Source organism: Oryzias latipes, chromosome 5 (assembly GCF_002234675.1).
Source record: "Oryzias latipes chromosome 5, ASM223467v1".
Lineage (NCBI taxonomy): Eukaryota > Metazoa > Chordata > Actinopteri > Beloniformes > Adrianichthyidae > Oryzias > Oryzias latipes.
Window position 1 is genome coordinate 19,830,226 of NC_019863.2, and position 19,393 is coordinate 19,849,618.

A 19,393-nucleotide genomic window follows, 5' to 3' on the forward strand; every position below is an offset into this window, starting at 1 on the left:
CAGAAAATCTAAAAGTGAGTCTTAACCAGCAAAAACCTCTGCTGTGATTCCAGATGAACAGCAACATCTTTAATCAGGAAATAACTGTGTAATCCAAGTAAAATCTGCTTCCTCACTAAAAGGGAATCTTTGAGCAGAAGGAAACCCAGGAGGGAAACATGGAGCTTCAGGGTCGATCAGGAAACAGAACAAGAACGTGTTTTAATTGGGTGGATGGATGCTTTTATCCAAATCTTACAGGTTGTGGTCCTAACGAATAGAACACAACCTGTAGACCGGATAGATCTGCTATCCGATTGCCCCATAATTCCAGAAACATCAGACACAACTACCGGCAATCCATGTGAAAGGTAAAGATCAGCTCACCTCATAATAGCTCTGGACAGCATTGATGAAGGCCTCGTCAGCCACAATCTGAGTATCTCCGCTGAGGAAGGCCTGAAAACGGTCCTTTATAGTCTGCAGCTGAAGTTTACTGATCTGAGGAGAGAAGAACAGGGTGTCAAGCACAGCTCCAACAGAAAACGTATTTAGAAATGAAAGAGTGTGAGCTCAACAACAGCGGCTGAGATGCTAACATTCATGAAGCACTTTCCTCAATCGCAGAAAACACACAGGTTCGATTCCCAGGAGGATTTTTTTAATCGTTTTAACATTTTATTGGCCTCCTTGAATGGTGGTGGAAGGTGCTCTGATAATGAATACATGAAATTAAAAAAAGGAAATGCACATAAGATGTTTGCATGGAAACATATTCTGGAGGAAGAGGGAATATCCGTAGTATGAGTTAGTTAGTTAGTATGATATGATGATTCAATGCACCTGTTCATGTCTAACCTGAGTGACATCAGAATATCAAGGTGTACATAAGCATGGTCAGCATTTATCTGCATGTATGTCATTTTTCCTAAAGATCAAAAATATTTGATCTTAAGTAGAATTTTTGCAGAATCAAAATTTAAAAGGAAGAATACAAAAAGCAGTTTACAGGTTATTGTTTACGGCCCATCAACATAATCCAAGGGGAACACCAAAATCCCAACACTCATGAAAACTGGCTGACCTGGGATCAATGAAACCACGGATGTTTCTCTAAACCATTTATATGATGACCAGCACAGAAACAGGTCTGCATGAAACAGTTCATTATGGTTGGTTTGATATCGAACAACACCCAAAAATGTGAATACAGAGACAAGATCTAAAAAAAGATATTTAAGAGATGAAGAGCATAAGTCATCTCTAATGTCTTTGGAGGTTCAGCAACCTCATTAACCAAATCATTAACCTCTAGGTGGGGGCAGGGTAGGCTTTGAGCCCAACATTTATGACTGAGAGCATAAAAAAGAGATTCTACAGCTTTGTTTATGTCATGTCCTCCAAACGTGGTAGAAGCTTTGCTCCACGCATTTATTGCTTGGAGAGAAAACTGTCTACATTCAGAGGCTTCAGCCCTCATGACACAAAGAACAGATGTAGAAAACTGACAGATTATCTGTTTTAGATGCTACTCTGTAGTCCTGCAGCTCACACATGATAAAAGCAGTCAGACTGCAGTCATTTAATCCATAACCACCATGTCCGACAGGAGTGAACATCTCATCTGACTTTCAGTGGAAGAAAAGCAGAAACTCAGATTCTGCAAACACACAGACCCCAACCAAAAACGACAGCTTAAAGGTTTAGAGTAAAAGCCCCAGTTAGAGAAAAGCGCTCGAACACGGAAATCCTGACATCAACGTGCTAACAGTGACATAACTTTAGACATTCTGTAATCCCAGATTACCGTGCAGAGTAGCAACAAAGGATTGAGAAAGTGCTCATCTGGGGAAGATCTGCTGCTGACACACACGCACACACACACACAACCTCACATCAACATCAAAAGCGTATGTGATGTCAGCCTTAAATGAGTGACTAGTCAGGAGGCAATGCAAGAGTTCAAGAGATAAGACAGGAAAAATGTATGGAGATAACCTGCTGCAGATAATGAACCATCCAAGATTATTAAGAGATTAGCAAGAACTTTCTTAATTTACAAAATTTACATACAGAAATAACTACAGTATTGGTATTAGTTTTGTGCTTAAGTCCACATGGCTTTCACTGAACCAGCAGCTAATCTCTGTGTATTTGAATGTTTTATCTTAGTTTTGCAATACAACGAAACAAACTAAAAAGAACACTCTTTTCTTAGATTTGAAAACAACATGACCTCTCTCTTTTATATTTTAGGTCTCCCGTTCTTGAGCCCATCATCTTTAGACTCTGGTGTGATGCTCATCATTCTTCCTTTATCGTAGTTTCTTTACAAAAACATTGTTTTTGCATAATTTTCTGTTCTGAAATTGATCACAAACGGTGGTCATCTTAAATCTAACGTCAAAGAATAAATATATTTTGAAATCAAGTTGCAGGTCAGGCATGAGAGGACAGGGGTAAATCTCAGTTTTTAGTGCTGACGTTTACGACATCAAAACATCTGAAACATAGTTTTTGGAAACCTTTGAGACCAAAGATGAGCTTAATAACCAACTGTGAAGCACGGTGGTGGAGAAATGATGGTGGACTTTTTATAGACCCAGACTGACCAATGATATTTATGTGTTCCATAAATAATCTGCAAAAAAAATCATGCAAAATTGCACTCAAAGAAATCTGCGAGTCCACGAAAAGGGAACCGCGTAATAGCAAAGGACTGCTGTATTGAAATTAGTTTGTTATGTTGAAATCCAAAAAAAAACATGACCTTTGCCCAGACGCGGGCAAATTACAGCTAGATAGATTCGTGCGGTCCATGAATCTATTTAACCTGGCCCACCAGACTGGAATAAATTATTTTGATAATCCCTGTTAATCTTTTATTTTCCCTGTAATTCTAATGTCTCCCCATAGACGGTGCACTACAAATCAATTAATCCTTGTTTAGGTGCAGAAAGTTATTCGGGATTCATGTGGTGTTGGAAGATTTTTGCTTTTTCTGACGTTGAAAGTATTCTGAGCTGGACAGGCATTTTTCCGATCATTCCAAAAGCACATGAACCACATTTCTTTAAGTTTGCGTTTTTCCCTGAAGGAAATCAACCCATTGGTGCAATTGGCATTAAAAAGAAAAAAAAAGTCAAAGTTTTGAAATAAAAAAACTCCAAAATGTTCCGTTTATATATATTAATTTTCAATTAAAATTAAAGCATGTTTTGTACAAATTCTTTTATTATTATTATTATTATTCTTTCGTTCTTTTATTTCTTTATCTTATTAGGTCAATTACCAAAACACTCCATGCATCTGCTCCTGGTCTGGCCCTTTTGTCAAATTTTAGAACCCTTTGTGGCCCACAAGTCATAAGGTTAGTCCATCTCTGCCTTAGCCTATCATAATGGTTACATGGTTAAACTGGGTCAGAACAGCACATAACTCCTCCCCCAGCTGGTGAAAGACGAGGACTTCACAAGTTCAGAACCGCTGAAGTTCTGCTGAATGAAGAATATTTTTTGGGGGGGGGGGGGGGGGGTCAAAGGTGTTTGAAATGAGTCACGGGCCCGCCGTGCTCTCAGCTCTACCTCTGTAGGCTGCGATAACAAGCTCCACGTTAGAGTTTAAATAAAGGACTGACTCATCCAGCATAATTACACTCCCCTTGTGCACTTCCAGTGCACATGTGCGAAGGGCACACACCTGCATGCTGCATATTCATGTGTGCGTCCTCTCAGGTGCGTGCACGCACAATCGCTGCAGGCCCACTGACGGGGCTTTCATCACTACCAGCAGCCTACATGCTGTTCTCATGAATTATGCAGACACCATTGAGCCGCAACACATGCAAACATTTACACACAACAACGCACAATCACAACTCAATAAGAGCCTTTGAAGGCAGAAACCAAACAGCTCTGATCCTTTCGACTACGCCACGGCAACGTTCTGAGGACGGCCGACGATGAGAGGCAGCAAGCATGCAGATGAAACAATCCACGTCTTCCTCTGATGATGATGATGATGATGATAATGATGATGATGGAGCAGCAGGTTCAGTAGAACCAGGGTGTCCTGGAGTCACTGATGAATGCTGCATAGGAAGCAACTTGATGAAGATTTCCCCTTCAAACTAAATTCCAAGGAACATCTTTAACTCTTGGAGGAACCTGGAAGGAAATCCAGCGCACATTTTACTGCTAGCGGCTTTCCTAACGATAGGTTTTGTTTCCCTAACAAAAAAGAAGTCCTCCATGTTTGCTGAGCTGATCTTGTGCATCCTTAACTTAGTTCAATGAGGATAAAAGCATGACACAGCCATGTGTCCAAAAGGAAGTTTTTTTTCAGTCAATAACACCAAGATGATAAATCTATCATCAGTAATAACAAGGAGCATCTCTCAGGGGCTAAAGAAGCCTGTTGGATTCAATTCAATTCTAAAACAAGTTAAAAATCACTGACAGGATATTTCAGAAGTTGCTATCACTAATGACCAACATTCTTCAGTGTAGGTGGCTGTAGCTGTTCTTCTGAAGGGGTCAGTGGTAACAGCAGATCTGAACAGGCCTCTGTCTGAAGACACTGTTTCTGAGATACAAGTTTATGAAACGAATGCTCAAGGTGTTTTACTCATTCTGTATCATAAATGTTTCTACGTCTTGAAAAGGGCTATTTTTCTCATCTTTTTTGAACTCACAAAATGATGCTTTTATAAGACTGAGAACAGTGAGGAAACCTAAACACGTCAAACATGCGCATGTGTGCCGAAAAACAAAGTTCCTCTGTAAACAGTTGACAGAAGCTACTGTCATCCTGGATTTCTATGATTTTTTTGTTTTGTTTTTTTATACCTTTGTCATACCTTCATGCACAGTTTTTTTTTTTCCAAAAATCTTTTGGGTTTGTTTTTTTCCCATAAAAGTTACAGATTTTTCATTTCTTGCAGCTCATTTAGCACTCAGATTCCCAAGATACATGGAAGTGGAAGTGAAGCTTTCAAAGTATGGATCTGTTTCTAATCTCACTCCAAGTAAATCCAGGCTTCAGGGCAGCATTGGGCCATTTCTCTGGATATACAACATAGGTTCACAACGTAGCAACGTAAACTTTAATCCAACAAACAATTTATTTATTTTTTACCGTTTCCCAGGTTCACCGGGTTTCTATTGTGCCCAAGATTTACTCTCCCAATTTCAGAATTCTTCAGATCCTTTTTATCCCAGAATTTCAGGTACCGGTAATATTTCCCTCCCCAGTAGCTGATGATGCTGTTTTATTATTGCTCCACTGCAGACTCAAATGAACTGCTGTACAAACTTCCCAAATGTTTCCTGTTGAAGCAGTTTTCCAGCCTTTTTTCCTCTGCAGCCCTTCCTCCCCCCGTCCACAGAGCAGTATGGGCCTGAGGAGTCTGGCTCAGATTCACACAGGGGTGGTGGGGGTTCATGTTAGCCTGGAGCTGATCTGATCAGTGGGCTAAGCACATTTCTGGTCTGTAAGGCTATTATGAAAACAATAGATGAAATGGAGGTAAAATAAGACTATGTGTGAAGCTGCAGATCCATTGGAGCCCGTTTGTGGCGCAGAACCCAGCAGACAGATGGCCTGATTGTCTTGCTCACTCATTTCTCACCTGAGGGTTCAATTCCCTGCGGCCTGATTACAAGACAACAGCAACAAGATAATGAGAAGGAACGAAATGATAGAATCTCATTTTCATAAGATCCATTAACAGCCAGTTTGCATTTGATCTCTGCAGCTCAAGAGCATCAAAAATCGAGCTGGCGAGGATTAACAGACCAGAACCAATCCTAACTAACCAGCTATTTCTGTACCCACTGATAAAAAAAAACGTTTTGGGGGTGTTTTTAACGTGTTGTAGGGTTTTTCTCATAGTGGAGGCTTACAAATGCATTTCTCTGTATTTCTTTATTTAAATCATTGTGAAACAGGACCAGACAAAAAATGGTTTAGGAAAGGCTTGTAACAGTGACGTAGATGCTATAATCAGCAGCCCTCAAGCTCCCTGCTTCTCTCCATTCTGATGCATCCACTTGCAGACGGATAGATCCATTAACATTAGGGTTGGGCGATGTCCCCTTAAATTGACCGTTGACGATGTTTGCTGTCAACCATCGGGATGGACGATGATATTGTCGTGGGGGGGGGGGGGTATTTTTAATATTTCAGTCTTATATAATTGCTATTCGTTATTTTACTTTATTACTTTCTTTATTTTATTTCCAAACTAATGACTCATCCGCGATTATCCAGTATAAACTGAGGGAAGTAACAAACAAACTAGAAAAGAAATGGTCCGCTCCCGCACTTAACTAGTCAAGTGGACCGGCGGAGTGCAGACTTACAGCTTTGTGTTTGAGTGGAAAGGGGGGGGGGTGCTTTGTTACATGAGCGGTATGTGGGAGATTTAGAACTGCGATCCGTTCCGCAGCTCTAGGGGGAACGGGCTACCGAACTCAGAACCGGGTCTAAAAGTGTGTGTCTGAGCAGAGGATCGTCATCGTGAGCACACACACAGCGCTTTTGGGCGGTGTAAGCTTCAAAGCAGAAAGGCCGCTCAGTCCTTAGAAATCTTTCAAACAATCACGTGGATTTGTGTTTCGAGTCGTGTCCCGACTAAATAAAGGCTGATGTTATTCCCACATGTTTACATGCAGCCAAGATGCAGATTGCAGCACCACCCAAAGCTAATGTTGTTAGCCCGTGTTAGCATACTGCTAATTCTGGCTTCTTTCCGGCTCCGTTTTTCAACAGAAAAAGCACTGACCACACGGATTAAAATTAAAACAGGCGAACAGGCGCTTCATAATAATCGTAACATTATTAAAAGCACGTTTAGAAGATCGTCTTGTATATTACCGAGCTGACATATCAATGTATAAAGCCGCTCGGCCACATTGTTTTGTATTGAATTGTTACATTCAATAAAGTTTGAGAAAAAAATAGCCGCTCGGCGGAAGTTATATCCTTTTCCGGTTTTTCAAACCCTACTGCGCATGTGCGAATGATTAATTCCGACCGAAAGTGTGAGCCATGTGAACGTTTTTTTATATTCTGAAAACATTTTTCTGGAACCATATACACGGTTGGATTCTAATCCGACCATTGATCCGGTCAAGATATTTTTCACATGTAACCGCGGCTTATGGTGTCGACTCGCAGCGTGGCGGGGGCGTGGCATCACGATGGTGTCTCTCCATCGGGATGTCAGTCACCCATCACGATGGACGATGGTATCGTCCATCGGCACAACCCTAATTAACATCATTGTTTTCCTCATCTGAGGCGGCATCTGTCTCATAACTATACGGCTGGATAATTCCAATATTGCTTACAATTTTCCTGGCACTGGTCAGGGTTGTGAGGGGCTGTAAGCTAGCGGGAGAGTGTGTAAACACACAGATGACAGGAAGTAGGGGAGGGCTTACTCTATGCCAACAGTCCCACCCACAATTCAGAGGCGAATTTCAAATGAATTCCTGCCACTCTGCAGGAACTGTGTCCTAGAAAATGAAAGTTTTTTTATTTTAGCTAAAAATGGTATACCGTAGTTTCCGGACTATAGAGCGCACCTAAGCCACACCCATTACCTTTTTAAAGGATAAACCACCTGTCTATAAGCCGCATGTGCCCACATTGAAACATGGGTTGTAGAATGAGGATGTGTATGTGCTAAAACCGGCGCGCGTGTGTAAGAAAGAGGGGAGAGCACGTGCAGCGGAAAGAGGGGAGAGCGCATGCAGCGCAAGAGGGAGTAAGAGCGCACAGCAGAAGTGTGTTGGGGGTGCACGTTCATGTTTGATATACAGAGTAAAGGAGAACTGTAATAAAAGAATATTTCCCCCAGAAGAACGGGGAATGATTCTTTATTAACCCGCTCTGGAGGCTCTGAGGGTCCGAACGGGGAAGTGAACCCCGAAGGAAGATCCGCCTTCTACGGAGAGGATCTCCCCTGCATTTTCCGACCACAATCAGAAAGAAAAAAAGTAATCACAGGAAAAGTTCAACACATGATATATTTACAAAGAAAGACGGTACACAGAAAGAGTTTTCAAGATTGTAATAATATACATGAGCTTTTCTATCCAAACAGTGCCTGTGACACGGCAGTAACACGGCAGCTAATGGTAGTAACAGAGCTGGTTAAAAAAAACATACCAGTAAAAGTCACTGAGAGAGAGGGGGAAAAAAAAAGTCTCTGAGAGCAGCAGAGCCAAGCGCTGCACAGCATGTTTGCCGGAAGTTTTCTTCCACAACAGAAACACACCGTAACACAGCACTAACAGGGCTGTTTTAAAAACATGAACGTAAAAGTCACTGAGAGCTTTCTTCATCTTCCTCCTGTGCACTGAAACCATGGAAGTCTTCCTCCTCAGTGTCAGATTGGAATAGCGTCAGATATTCTTCGCCACACTCTCTCAGTCTCTCCTTCGTTGTCGCTGTCAGTGTCATTCTCATCCTGAGGTAAATTCTCTCCTGAGCTTGTGCTGTCCTCTCCGTCACGCAGCAGACCGGCTTTTCCAAACCCGTTGGTGATGGTGGATTTTTTCACACTACTTTTAACGATTGCTTTTAACTTGAAAGCTGCGTCATATGCATTTCTTCTTGCATTATCCATGATGAGGGTCTGTTCGTGCTATTCATTCACAAAGCAGGAATTTACATTAAACTTGCGTCTTCCTCGACACAAATACCGTATTCCCCCTGTCTCACTCTCGCCCTTTTTGCTCGAGCGCCCCTAGCGGCCGACAAAAAACAAAAGAAAGAAAAGAAAAAAAAACCATCAATTAGCCGCATCATTGAATAAGGCGCAGGGTTGAGAGCGCGTGACAAAAGTAGCTGCTTATAATCCGGAAATTATGGTACTCATAACTAAAAGACCTCTGGGAACACTTTTACAATAGATCAAAGATGATCAGAGTGGGGTTTTAAAGCTTTATAGAAACAGGAGGCTGACAACAAACCCACAGCAGACCAACATGTCTGGAACTAAATCCTACAGTTTCGACAGCTGCTCATTTGCACAGGAAGCAGCAAGACTCTAACACATCTCTATCAGTGACAGACTGAGCGTGTCTGTGCTATGCTTCAGCTGCAGTTGCAGATCACACAGAGAGGTTTGTCCCTCTCTTTTTACCTAACCACATCACCATGGTAACCTGGTGGGGACCTGTGTCCAGGTCTGCTGCAAAGTCTCCTCCACAGCATGACCTGCAGATAAATATAGATGCTGCTGGTCATTCTGGTCCTCAGAGCACATTCACCCTGGTTTCTTTTCCCAGTTCTCTTCATGATATCCCTGCGGACAGAGGTTTGGCTGCACAAACACACTCAGGTTAACGTGCGTGTGATGCACATGTGCACAGGAGAGGTGGCTTCAGAGACTGTCAGGGTGTAAACTGCTGTTTGCTGAGGATTTCTTAGTGGAGGGTTTTTGTTGTTTGTTTTAAACATGTTTGAGGTTATCTTTCTTGTCTCTTTTTAAAACTGTTGTATAACAGTCTTAAAAACTGCAGACACTGGGCCAATGTTTTAAAAAGAAAAGTAAGGATCATTGCAACAAAACCTTACAAAGCAGCCAAAGAGGAAACAGATTCAACGGTTTGTCTCTTGGTGTTTAACATTTCCATCCATTTATTGCCTAAAGTTCACGTCCAGGGCTCAGCCAAAAGAGATGTCAATGTCCTGATTCTGGACCGTTGTCCTTCCAATTGGACATGACGCTAACACTTTACTAGTGAGGTTTCCACCTCCTCAGATGTCCAACCCACCTCAGATGGCTTGTCTATCTCTATGTGAAGGAGTAGCAGCAGCTCCCCCAGAAAGGCTGACCTTCACCTCTCACTTCTAAAGGAGACCTCAAGCCACCCTGAACGAAGCTCATGTCCTCTGCCTGTACCTGTGGTCTTTACTGCTCATTCATTACCCACAGCTTATGGTCACAGTGAGGGTAGAAACGTGGATCAGTCCATCTCAAGCTCCTTCCTTCCATCTCTTGTAAACAGGTAGCCAGATACTTTGAAAGGATCATCTTTGGAATATTTTCATGTACTCAGTTGAAAAAGGCAAGACGCATAGTAAATCGTAATAAATGCCTCCACCCCCCTTCCTTAACCAGAACCCAACCTACCAGGGTGAATGTGGCCTTAGGCGGCTCCATCATTTTGGCTGAGAACCATGGCCAAGGATCATTTGCAGCCAGAAACCGTGGTAAAAGAATCAGCGCTTTCAATCTATAACAACTAAAACAGAGGGGGGGGTCTGAATAAAGAAGTATGTTTTTAAATCCTCATAAATGGTATAGAGGTAACAGCATTTAAAATGCGCCAGCAGGACTAATGAAAATATGAATTATTTTTATAATAAATTTTCTAAAAGAAGTCATTGCCGCTCAGAAAAAATGTTATCTATTGATCTGGTGTCTTATCTGTTATTAAGGTGTTACTCATACACTTGCGCAAATTAGTCCTCACTGGTCCAACCCGGGTTTTGAAAGTCCAAACCTGGCAACTCCTTCGCAGGAACACCCAGCAAGCACATAGACATAAGAGTCTGGTTACACAGCAGCCAGTGTTAAGCTCTGTACACTGTTATCCCATTGTTGACATCATGGGGGGAGGGGGGGTCTGACTGAGAAAAGGTTAACATCACTGGACAGAAGTTTTATAAATAGTGTGTGTGTGTGTGTGTGTGTGTGTGTGTGTGTGTGTGTGTGTGTGTGTGTGTGTGTGTGTGTGCGTGCGTGTGTGTGGGGGGGGGGGGGGGGCGCAGGATCTGGCAAAGTCTGCAAATCAAGTCCTCTCCAAAAACTCAAAATACTCCATTGACAGAGATTTATTAAGCTAAGGGGGCTGACAACTTTCCTAAAATAAATTCCTGCTTTTACTATACAACCACAACAATTGTGAAAGCATCAAAGCACCTGAAGCAGATATGTCAGGGGGCATGTCAGGGAAGTTTGAAATTGCAAGAGACAGACAGCAAACCTTCTGTTTAAAAAGCAGCAGTAATACAAAGAGGCAAATTCATATATTACTCAAAAAAATAAGAGTGGCATCTTGTTCCGTTATCATTAAGGAATGCGAAGCTTTAAAAGTCAGATATCAGAAGAAAACGCATGCCTTTCATTCAGTCGTGGACTGGAAGGCCACTACCCCCCCCCCCTCCCTCCCTCCTTGCAGTCTCTGATTGGCCAACTCAGCTAACCAGCAGGAAGTATGTCAGGGTTATCTTAAAAAAAACAAGCTGAGGAGTGGCCCTCCACACCTGAAGTTGGACATCCATGCCAAAGTTAGATTGGACTGGTTTCTGTACATTGATTCTATTTATTTTTTGTTCATGGGTAAATGATGGAGCAAGAAGCAGGAGGGCTTCAGCAGCCCCTGATGGATGCTGCCTCAGTCTGAGACAAAGGAGGGAGATTCTTCTGCTCCGATCTGGGTCTGTGATGTCACAGAACCCTCCAGCTCTGAACCAACCAACAACAGACTTCAGGCAGAAACACTTGAATTTCTGAGTTCAGATACAAAAACAGAATCAGCTTTAAGAAAGAAGCATGCTTTCTTTTAATCACACAACAGAGCCACCTACACCCCAGCTGACAGGAGCTGTGCTTCAGCGGTCGCCCAAGCCACAAACATAATCTGAAAGAGAAACCAAACAGTCGAGCTCTTTCTTTGTTGGTAAACAGACCTCCATGCTAAACTGTCCTTTATTTGGTCTGTGAGGTCTGCAGTTTTTCCTGCACAGAAGTCTGATTATGAATTACATGAAGCTGCAGGTGTGAACAACAAACATCACTTCAATTTGCTTTGTGGGGCCACCAGGTACTTCCTCCTTGGTGTGTGAGGGGGGTGGGGGTCACTCAGTCCAGTTCGCATAAACAGTCATGAACTTTAACCTCAAAGGCCTTCCTGTGAAACAGCTGTGTTTCCTGTCATCTAAGTTTGCATCTTGATTAATTTTTTTTTCCTCCTTCATTTAGCATATTTCTAAATCCACTCACATTTTATCCAGAACATTCTGTACTGTTGATTTCACTAAAACACCTGGTTACCCGTTGAAGCGGCTTGGTTATTTATTTACTTTGTTTGTTTTTCACACGTGTTTCTGACAGGAGTTCTCCAGAGGGCCTGAAAGGCATTTAGACAAGAAACGTTAGGATATTGTCTCTCCGCTGACCACATCATCCTTGTCCTTCGAGCAGTTTACCAATTTCCTGTCTCTCAAGAGCCCCCTCATCACTTTTCTCATGAAATCTCATGAAAAGAGGGGGGCTGCAAGCTTCACACCTCCTTTTTAGTAGAACAAATGAGTTTTCTCCTGAGGTGTAGAAGTGGACTCTGCAGGAGAAGAAACTTGAAGCTACTTCAGCTGTTTTTACTTTATGTATCAAATGTCTGAAAATGACTTGTCATAGACCATCTCAGTCAACAAACCTGCACCGGTGCTCTGCCTCACACCCCCAGAGAGCAGAAACCCCCGGAGAATAATGACTATGGCACCACAGCATGGAGAGACCACATGTTGACAAGAGCCGTGGACGTTTTGACTCTCAGATGTTTGAAGGAAACATAGGAACCCTGAAGCTACCACAACACCATCACAGTCATCACAGAGTCCCAGCTGGATTTTCCTGAGCTTGACCCCACACTTTAATAATCAGACCCATACTGCTTTTCAGGAAATTAAGTTCGACCTTTAGAAATCATCAATCTCCATCAAATATGGAAGAACGAGGAATCATTAAAGGGGAAACAACATAACCATAATCCAATGTTAGGCGAACACAGCTCCTTCACGTCACAAGAACTCTGCAGCCCACACAAACACTGAAGACCCTGCAGAGCCACACTCAGTGCTCCACAGTAAATTAAAAAAAACACTACATGGGTTAAAGGCAGGTTCATATACGGCTGGTTTTGTTTTGGGTGAAACACATGGTCCTGTTTTTAAGAGACATTCAGCAGCTCATAAGCAAGAATGTTTCTGGAAAGCTCTGGCTCCAAAGGCTCAGGCACAAATACAGCATTCGTATCTCATGACAGAGAAAAGCAATGGCTGCTTATTCATGAAACTCACAAGTCCACTCAAATATGTTGCTTTATTTTGAAAATTAAGCAGCCTTGCAGGAAAATGGCCTTTAGCCTTCTTTCTCCCTCAGACTACCCCTCTGCTTGATCAAATTTTTGTACATTTACGTGGTTTAGCCTCTCCGGTGCAGCTGAATAAACTACCCAAGTCTTATCTAAAACGCTGCAGCCTAACCTCCTCACTCCTCAAACCCTGCAGTGTGGCTGAACCTAAACAGTCAAATGTCGAACCAACTTAAAGGTCCAGTTCTACCGTTCACTAATTTAAATGAGTATTCCAGCCATATTCCATCTTCGTCAAGTGAACACAATCCGAAGATGATTTCTTTTTACTGTTGCACGTGTTCAGATGTATGACTCATTACTCTGGTCACACAGGCGATCAGCTGTTCCTGCCCACAGACAGAAACCACGGGCAGCACTTGTGAGGGCGGAAGCATGATCATATCTGTGTGCTTAAGAAGATTAAACAGCTTTGTTTCTGTTCTTTAATGAAATAATAAAAACTGGCAGCTGTGGATCCAACTGCATGATTGGTGGTTGAATTCCTGGATCCTCCTTGTCCAAAGGCAGGGCACTGAACTAAATTGTATTAGCTCCTCTTTTGTGTCTGCATAGGTTAATATATGTTTTTGGCAGTTGCATCCAACTGACCACGTAAGAAACTGTCTTTTTTTCTTTCAAGCAAAGTAAACCAAGCAGTTTGGAGCAATATTGCACTGAGGCACCATAGACTTAATTACGGACTCTGCTCCGGGCTCTGGACTCAAACTGAAGACTTAATTATTGCAGGCTGAATGATTCATGAACCCAAACAATAATTTTCCTTTTATTTTGGCAAAGGTTGCAACAATGCCCACCCAGTGGGATCCCTGTGATAGGATTGTGTTCAAGTCAATAATTCTCAAATCCTTGCGGCCAAACCATCAGAAAAATATCCCCCTAAAGCCCTTTTCAGATTACATTTGCAGAGAATCCGGTTAACAGTGGAAGCTGCACTTTATTAGGACTACGACATTCCACTGACATAGTGAACATTATTTATCCATCCAACATGAAAGCCCAGAGTTGCCTGTCCCACCTCCTATGGGAGGATACTGAGGCATTCCCTGGCCAACAGAGTAATAATCTATCCTCAATCTCTCTTCTCAATTGAACACACCCATAATCCCCTACTAGAAAAGGCGTTCAAGTGTCATTCTCTTCAGGTGTCCAAAAAGCCTAATGTGGCTCTATGTTCCCTCTATCAATGATCTTAAGACTTCATAATAACCGTGAACTTAGAAGTGAGGGCAGGAACACAGATCGACCTGTAAACTGAGACCTTTGCCTTCAAACCACCGTCCTCAGAACATCTACGTTTGATAGTTTCAGCATTGTATAGTGTAAATTCAAAAATCGGATACGGGTCACTTTTAAAAGATGATGTAAGCAGGTCATCAAAAAAATCGGATATAGTCAGAAAATTGGATTTGGGCATCAAGACCTGCAGTGTAAATGCAGCCTTATAGACAATTAAAAAAGGCAAAGAGAATTTTTGCATTGAACATTTGCTAAATGACTCACTAAATGGAGTTTGTAACTAAAAAACTGTATTTCTCTGAGCAAACTTCCTACAGGATCGTCCTAAAGCAAATTGAAGTCGATCGCGAAGGATGTGACGGTAGATTGCAGGCCATCAAAGATAAATAAACAAAAAAACTCTGGCTTGCATGTGTAGCTACACACGTTTTTTGAGCTCTACGTACAAAACGCAGGACCAATGAAACTTAAGTGTGTTGTCAGCTAAATCAGGTCAAATTCTGACCAATCAGGGACTCAGATTGAGCAGTGAAAAATTGCTTTGCTTGATCCCAGACATGTCGACAAGCCTGACTATCTATTCATTTGTTTTTCAAAAAAAGATAAACCAAGGGCACCTTCCTGACTTGATGGTAACCGCAATTGCAACAACGCTAACAACGAATCGAACCGTTTCCGTTTCAAGCCCAAATTGCGAGATATTCACCGTTTTTAGCCTCTTCCAACTGTAGATGGTGAAGATGTCCTAGTACAGTGTTTTTCAACCTTTTTTGAGCCACGGCACACTTTAACCTTGACAAAAATCCCGCGGCACACCAGCATCCAAAAAAATAGATAAATTAAAAAAAAGAAAAAGCTTTGTCTGTATTGATCTACAGCCGCTCTGCAATCTCACATGCATTTTTGTGATAAATGTTGCAGAAAAAGCTGGAAGCTGCAGCTGTTTTTTCTAAAAGATGTATTAAAAATTAAGTCAAAAGATTCAAAAACTGTTTGATGTGTGTTCGTTGTTTTAAGACGTTAAGAGGAGAGACTCATTGTGCGCTAAGACAGTCACTTTACTGCATCATGGGAGATGTAGTGCCCGTAATCCGCCGACCGCAGAAAGACCAGCGTCTTTGAGCTTCATTGTTTTGTTCACTTGTTCCAGTCTGACACCAGATTCTGTGGAAAGCTACACCGCTAAAGACGAGCTTTAGCTGGTATTTTTGTTAGAACAGAGAGACTTTTTTGCGCTAAATCGAAACAAGGAAGTGAATACTTTAACCACTTCTGATTGGTCAGACTGATGACATGTGATTAAGCCTTCAAGAATGATTGGTGGAGACAGTTAAAGGGGCGGGACTTTTCCTTACACAGTTATATCTGCAGCTAAATCGCGGTATCCCGTTATTCTTATCAAAATGTCTTTAATAGAATCATATAAACACAAAGAAAAAATAATTTTATGATATTTCATATTCTTAACTTCTCAGTGTTTTATCAGGGCCTGTTTGGCTGAACAAAGAGCTGATTTCCTGGAGATGGTAATTGCTTTTAGATCAGTTAATGAGGGCAATTTCTCACGGCACACTTGACCATCTCCCACGGCACACTAGTGTGCCGCGGCACACTGGTTGAAAAACACTGTCCTAGTAGAAAGAAAATAAAAACAGAAGAAGAAGCCCCTCCCTGCTTGTCCAGTGTGAACACCATGGGATAAATATGCGTTTTCTTTAACGCCTGGTGTGTACATTCTTTTGCCAACAAGAACATGAGGGATGATAACCTGAGCTTCTACAGAAAAGCGTCATCACTCAAGACAACGTGCCTCTAGAAACAAAATAAAAACAGTTTACAGACACAACCATTCAAGCTCCGATGAGTTGAAGTCATTCATCCAGGTTCTAACAACTCTTCATCTCAGCCTCTGCAGGCCTCAGCTTGACCCTGTTAAACCATGACAGTGCAGAAGACAAAGTACAAGCAACCTGCATGAACCCTCTTCTGCAAACCACAAGTGTCTTCTTGTTGATCAGTGAGATCCAAATGTTGCTTCGTCTCTGCTCCAAAAATGAATGAACCCTAGATTTCAAACAAACATAAAATCTGTCCCTCTTCCACTGACTGAAGTCTTCAAAGCTTGAAATCTGTTTTCCCAGTTCGATCTTTGCCAATGACCATCGATGATGACAGGGGGCGGGGCAAACCTGTGTCACAGTTGAAGTTCATAGGAAGTTTAGGTGGAGACGCGAGACCAGTGATGAAGAGCATCATCATGTCCTCACTCGGATTTAAACTCGCGTCACTTTAGCATCAGTTTTCCAGCAACTTTCCCAACAACAACAGCTTTGATAATTAAGTAGCGCGTAAGTGAATGCGCGGGGTTTCCCGGCCTATGTCTTCAGGTGTTTAAGGCTGCGATCACCTGAGCATGCCGCGTGCACGCGCTTGGAACACGGAAATCAGCTGAGGAGGCGGATGAGGCTGAACTAGATTTTCCTGAATGTTCCTCCGCCGCTTGAGCTGAAGCAACAGTTGGTTTTACACTTTAACCACATTAGAGGAGTGGGGGACGGGCGCGCGCTCACCTTCTGCTGCCTCCTGGCCATGTCCGTGGGCTGCTTGGCGTTGAAGGGATAGGCGATGCAGCGCATCACAAACACATACAGCTGGAGCCTCTTCTTCCTCTCCTCTTCCTCCCTCTGCATCTTCTCGAGGTCCTCCTTCTCCTTGTCGCTGCCCGCCGACGGGCTGGGGCTTATGGGGCGGGCGGAGGGGGCCCCGCGGCCGCGAGGTTGCACCCCCGCGCCGCCGCGAACGTCGTTTCCTCGGGCCGGCGGCAACCGCGCAGCCCCGCCGTTCTTTGCCGTCTCTTTGCTCTTCACCTCGAGGACTTCATCCCCTTCCTCCTCGCTGGAAGACGGATCCAACATGCTGCCTGCTGTTTCTTTGGCGATTACACCTGCTGCTCTGGCGGGGGGACAAATGATGATATCGAGCCGCTTCTCGCAGGCAGCCCCCCCGAGGGAGAAATCTCAGGAGCTGCTCACCCGAGGAAGGAAGGAGGAGGCTTCGGTCCCCGCAGGAGCTTAAAATGAGCGACTTCAGTCCGCCAGCTGTTGACCCCTGCTCCGAGGGAGGGAGGGCCTTACCCGCGGGAGGGGGCAGGAAATGGTGCGCGGGGGACAGGGCGCGGCGCTGACCGCTGTTCTGAAACCCGACACCTGTGGACGCATCCACGACCACCTGATGATCCAGCTGAGCTCACTTGCGACCGGAACCCCGCACTGCCGCCTTTCAAAATTAAAGCCCGCCGCCTACCGTCTCAAGGAAGAAAAACGCAAATGATGATGACGAGTGTCTGCGCGTGTTCAGGAGGGCTTTTATTTTGAAAAAAAGTGGCCGTTGACTATTTTCCCAAATTATTACAAAAATTAGCACAAAATGGACACGTCTTATTACATTCAGAACGAATGTTGTTTCCATTAATACAACCCAGATATGACAGATTTTGACCACTGTGTACCACAGAAAATCAACTGGAGGTCAGTAAGCACAACCAGAATGAAGGCGAAACCAGGTCATCTATTTTTGAACAAATTCAATTATTTTAGGGTTTGAAAAATATGGTGTGGATCACTTAATTAGTTCTGATTGTGGTTAGTTAGAATAACACATTTCTTGTACTAGAGATGCACCACAAACGGTCAAATTAACAGTTCTTTTGTTCTTAAATCATTGCAGAATTACACTATATCACAAAGTGGCTTTTATTTTAAAAGGAAGTCACGTCTCTCGTCAAAAGGAGGAGACTATTTCATTTTTTGAAGAAAGGCTGTTTTCTCTTTAAGTTTATGTTTTATATATGCCAGGGGGAAACAACAGTTAATTTGTATTTATCATAATAGTAACAATAACATAAAAACAAACCCATGTCTAAATTTTTTTACAAGACAAGATGTGGCTCCTAATGGCTTTTTAAGTGTTGAAGGTTGCAGACCCCTGATAACCAAACAATCTAACTCCACGCTCAACAGGAAAACAGATCTATGGGGTGAAGTCAGCATTTTCCATCCCAAGCTTGAGCTGCTAAATGTGTGCCAGAGATACTTCAGCAGTGGGAAAAGCCTTTGGGCTGTTCCTTTCCTTTTGTAAAAATTACCTTACTTCCAGCAAGCATGCATGTTTTTTTAATGTTACAGACCACATGAGCTGATGTTTACAAGAACGTTTTTGCTGTTGCCACTTGACCCGTTTTTATAATCATTTGCATAATGAATCCTGAAGTGGTGTTTTGGAAGTCAGGGTCTCCTTAGGGTATCCTTGCATTCTCGTATTGACTCTGAAGCCACCCTGGAAGTATGCAGTGTTGCAACCCCTCAAATGACCACTGGATCTGTTTTCACTAGGTTCTTATAACCATGTTCAAAAGTTCAACTCAACTACAAAACTAAACATATACACCATTTAGTTTTTGTGACTTAATAGCTTTTTTTTTTCTTTTTGCTTCATTCTCTATTAGTGACAACCGCATGTGTGGGTGAAAGGATTCAACTGATTTCATTATAGCCAAGATTTTGGCATGATTTTGGGTATGTATTTTATCTATTTATTTTGTTGTGTCTTTTTCTTTATTGGCAGTTGGGTAATCCAAAAAAAAGAAGACTTTTCTTTGTCCTGCTCGGTTACCCATCTCTGGAACAACAGGTGGGTGGAGTAAACTCCAGTTAATATTGATGACTTCAGAGATTATTGATCTGGTGTTCAAGCTTCTGTGGGCTAGTGCAGGTTTTGCTTCAAACAAAACTAACTTGGCAAATTTAGACTGCTGAGGGTCATCATAAGTTTATTTCCACTGTGTTCTGAAAATATATGTAAATATGGAATATACCATAGGTGCTGATGTTTTGTATTTTAATAATTGTCTTAAATATTTTGAGAGGTGATTGCAGCGCTTGTTTATTTAACCAGACTAATTGAAAAGCAACAGGCTTTTGCAGTTCTGTTGCAAATAATCTGCC

At 42.6% G+C, this 19,393-nt stretch overlaps 1 protein-coding gene across 18 annotated transcripts in view; it reads right to left on the bottom strand.

Moving 5' to 3' along the window:
• Nucleotides 1–19,055, bottom strand: part of cadps (calcium dependent secretion activator) — a 127,405-nt gene extending 108,350 nt beyond the window's left edge. For 3 of the 18 annotated variants that reach the window (XM_023955067.1, XM_023955070.1, XM_023955063.1), the window contains exons 1-2: nt 16,961–19,049; nt 367–480 (exon numbers count right to left, since the gene is read on the bottom strand). In XM_023955067.1, coding sequence (XP_023810835.1) covers nt 367–480; nt 16,961–17,305 — 459 coding nt within the window. In that variant the 5' untranslated portion in view covers nt 17,306–19,049. Of the gene's footprint in view, nt 1–366; nt 481–16,960 lie in introns of all 18 variants that reach the window. The other 15 variants (XM_023955065.1, XM_023955064.1, XM_023955066.1 and 12 more) reach the window with 10 other exon arrangements.
• Between the last annotated feature and the right edge of the window lie 338 nt (nt 19,056–19,393).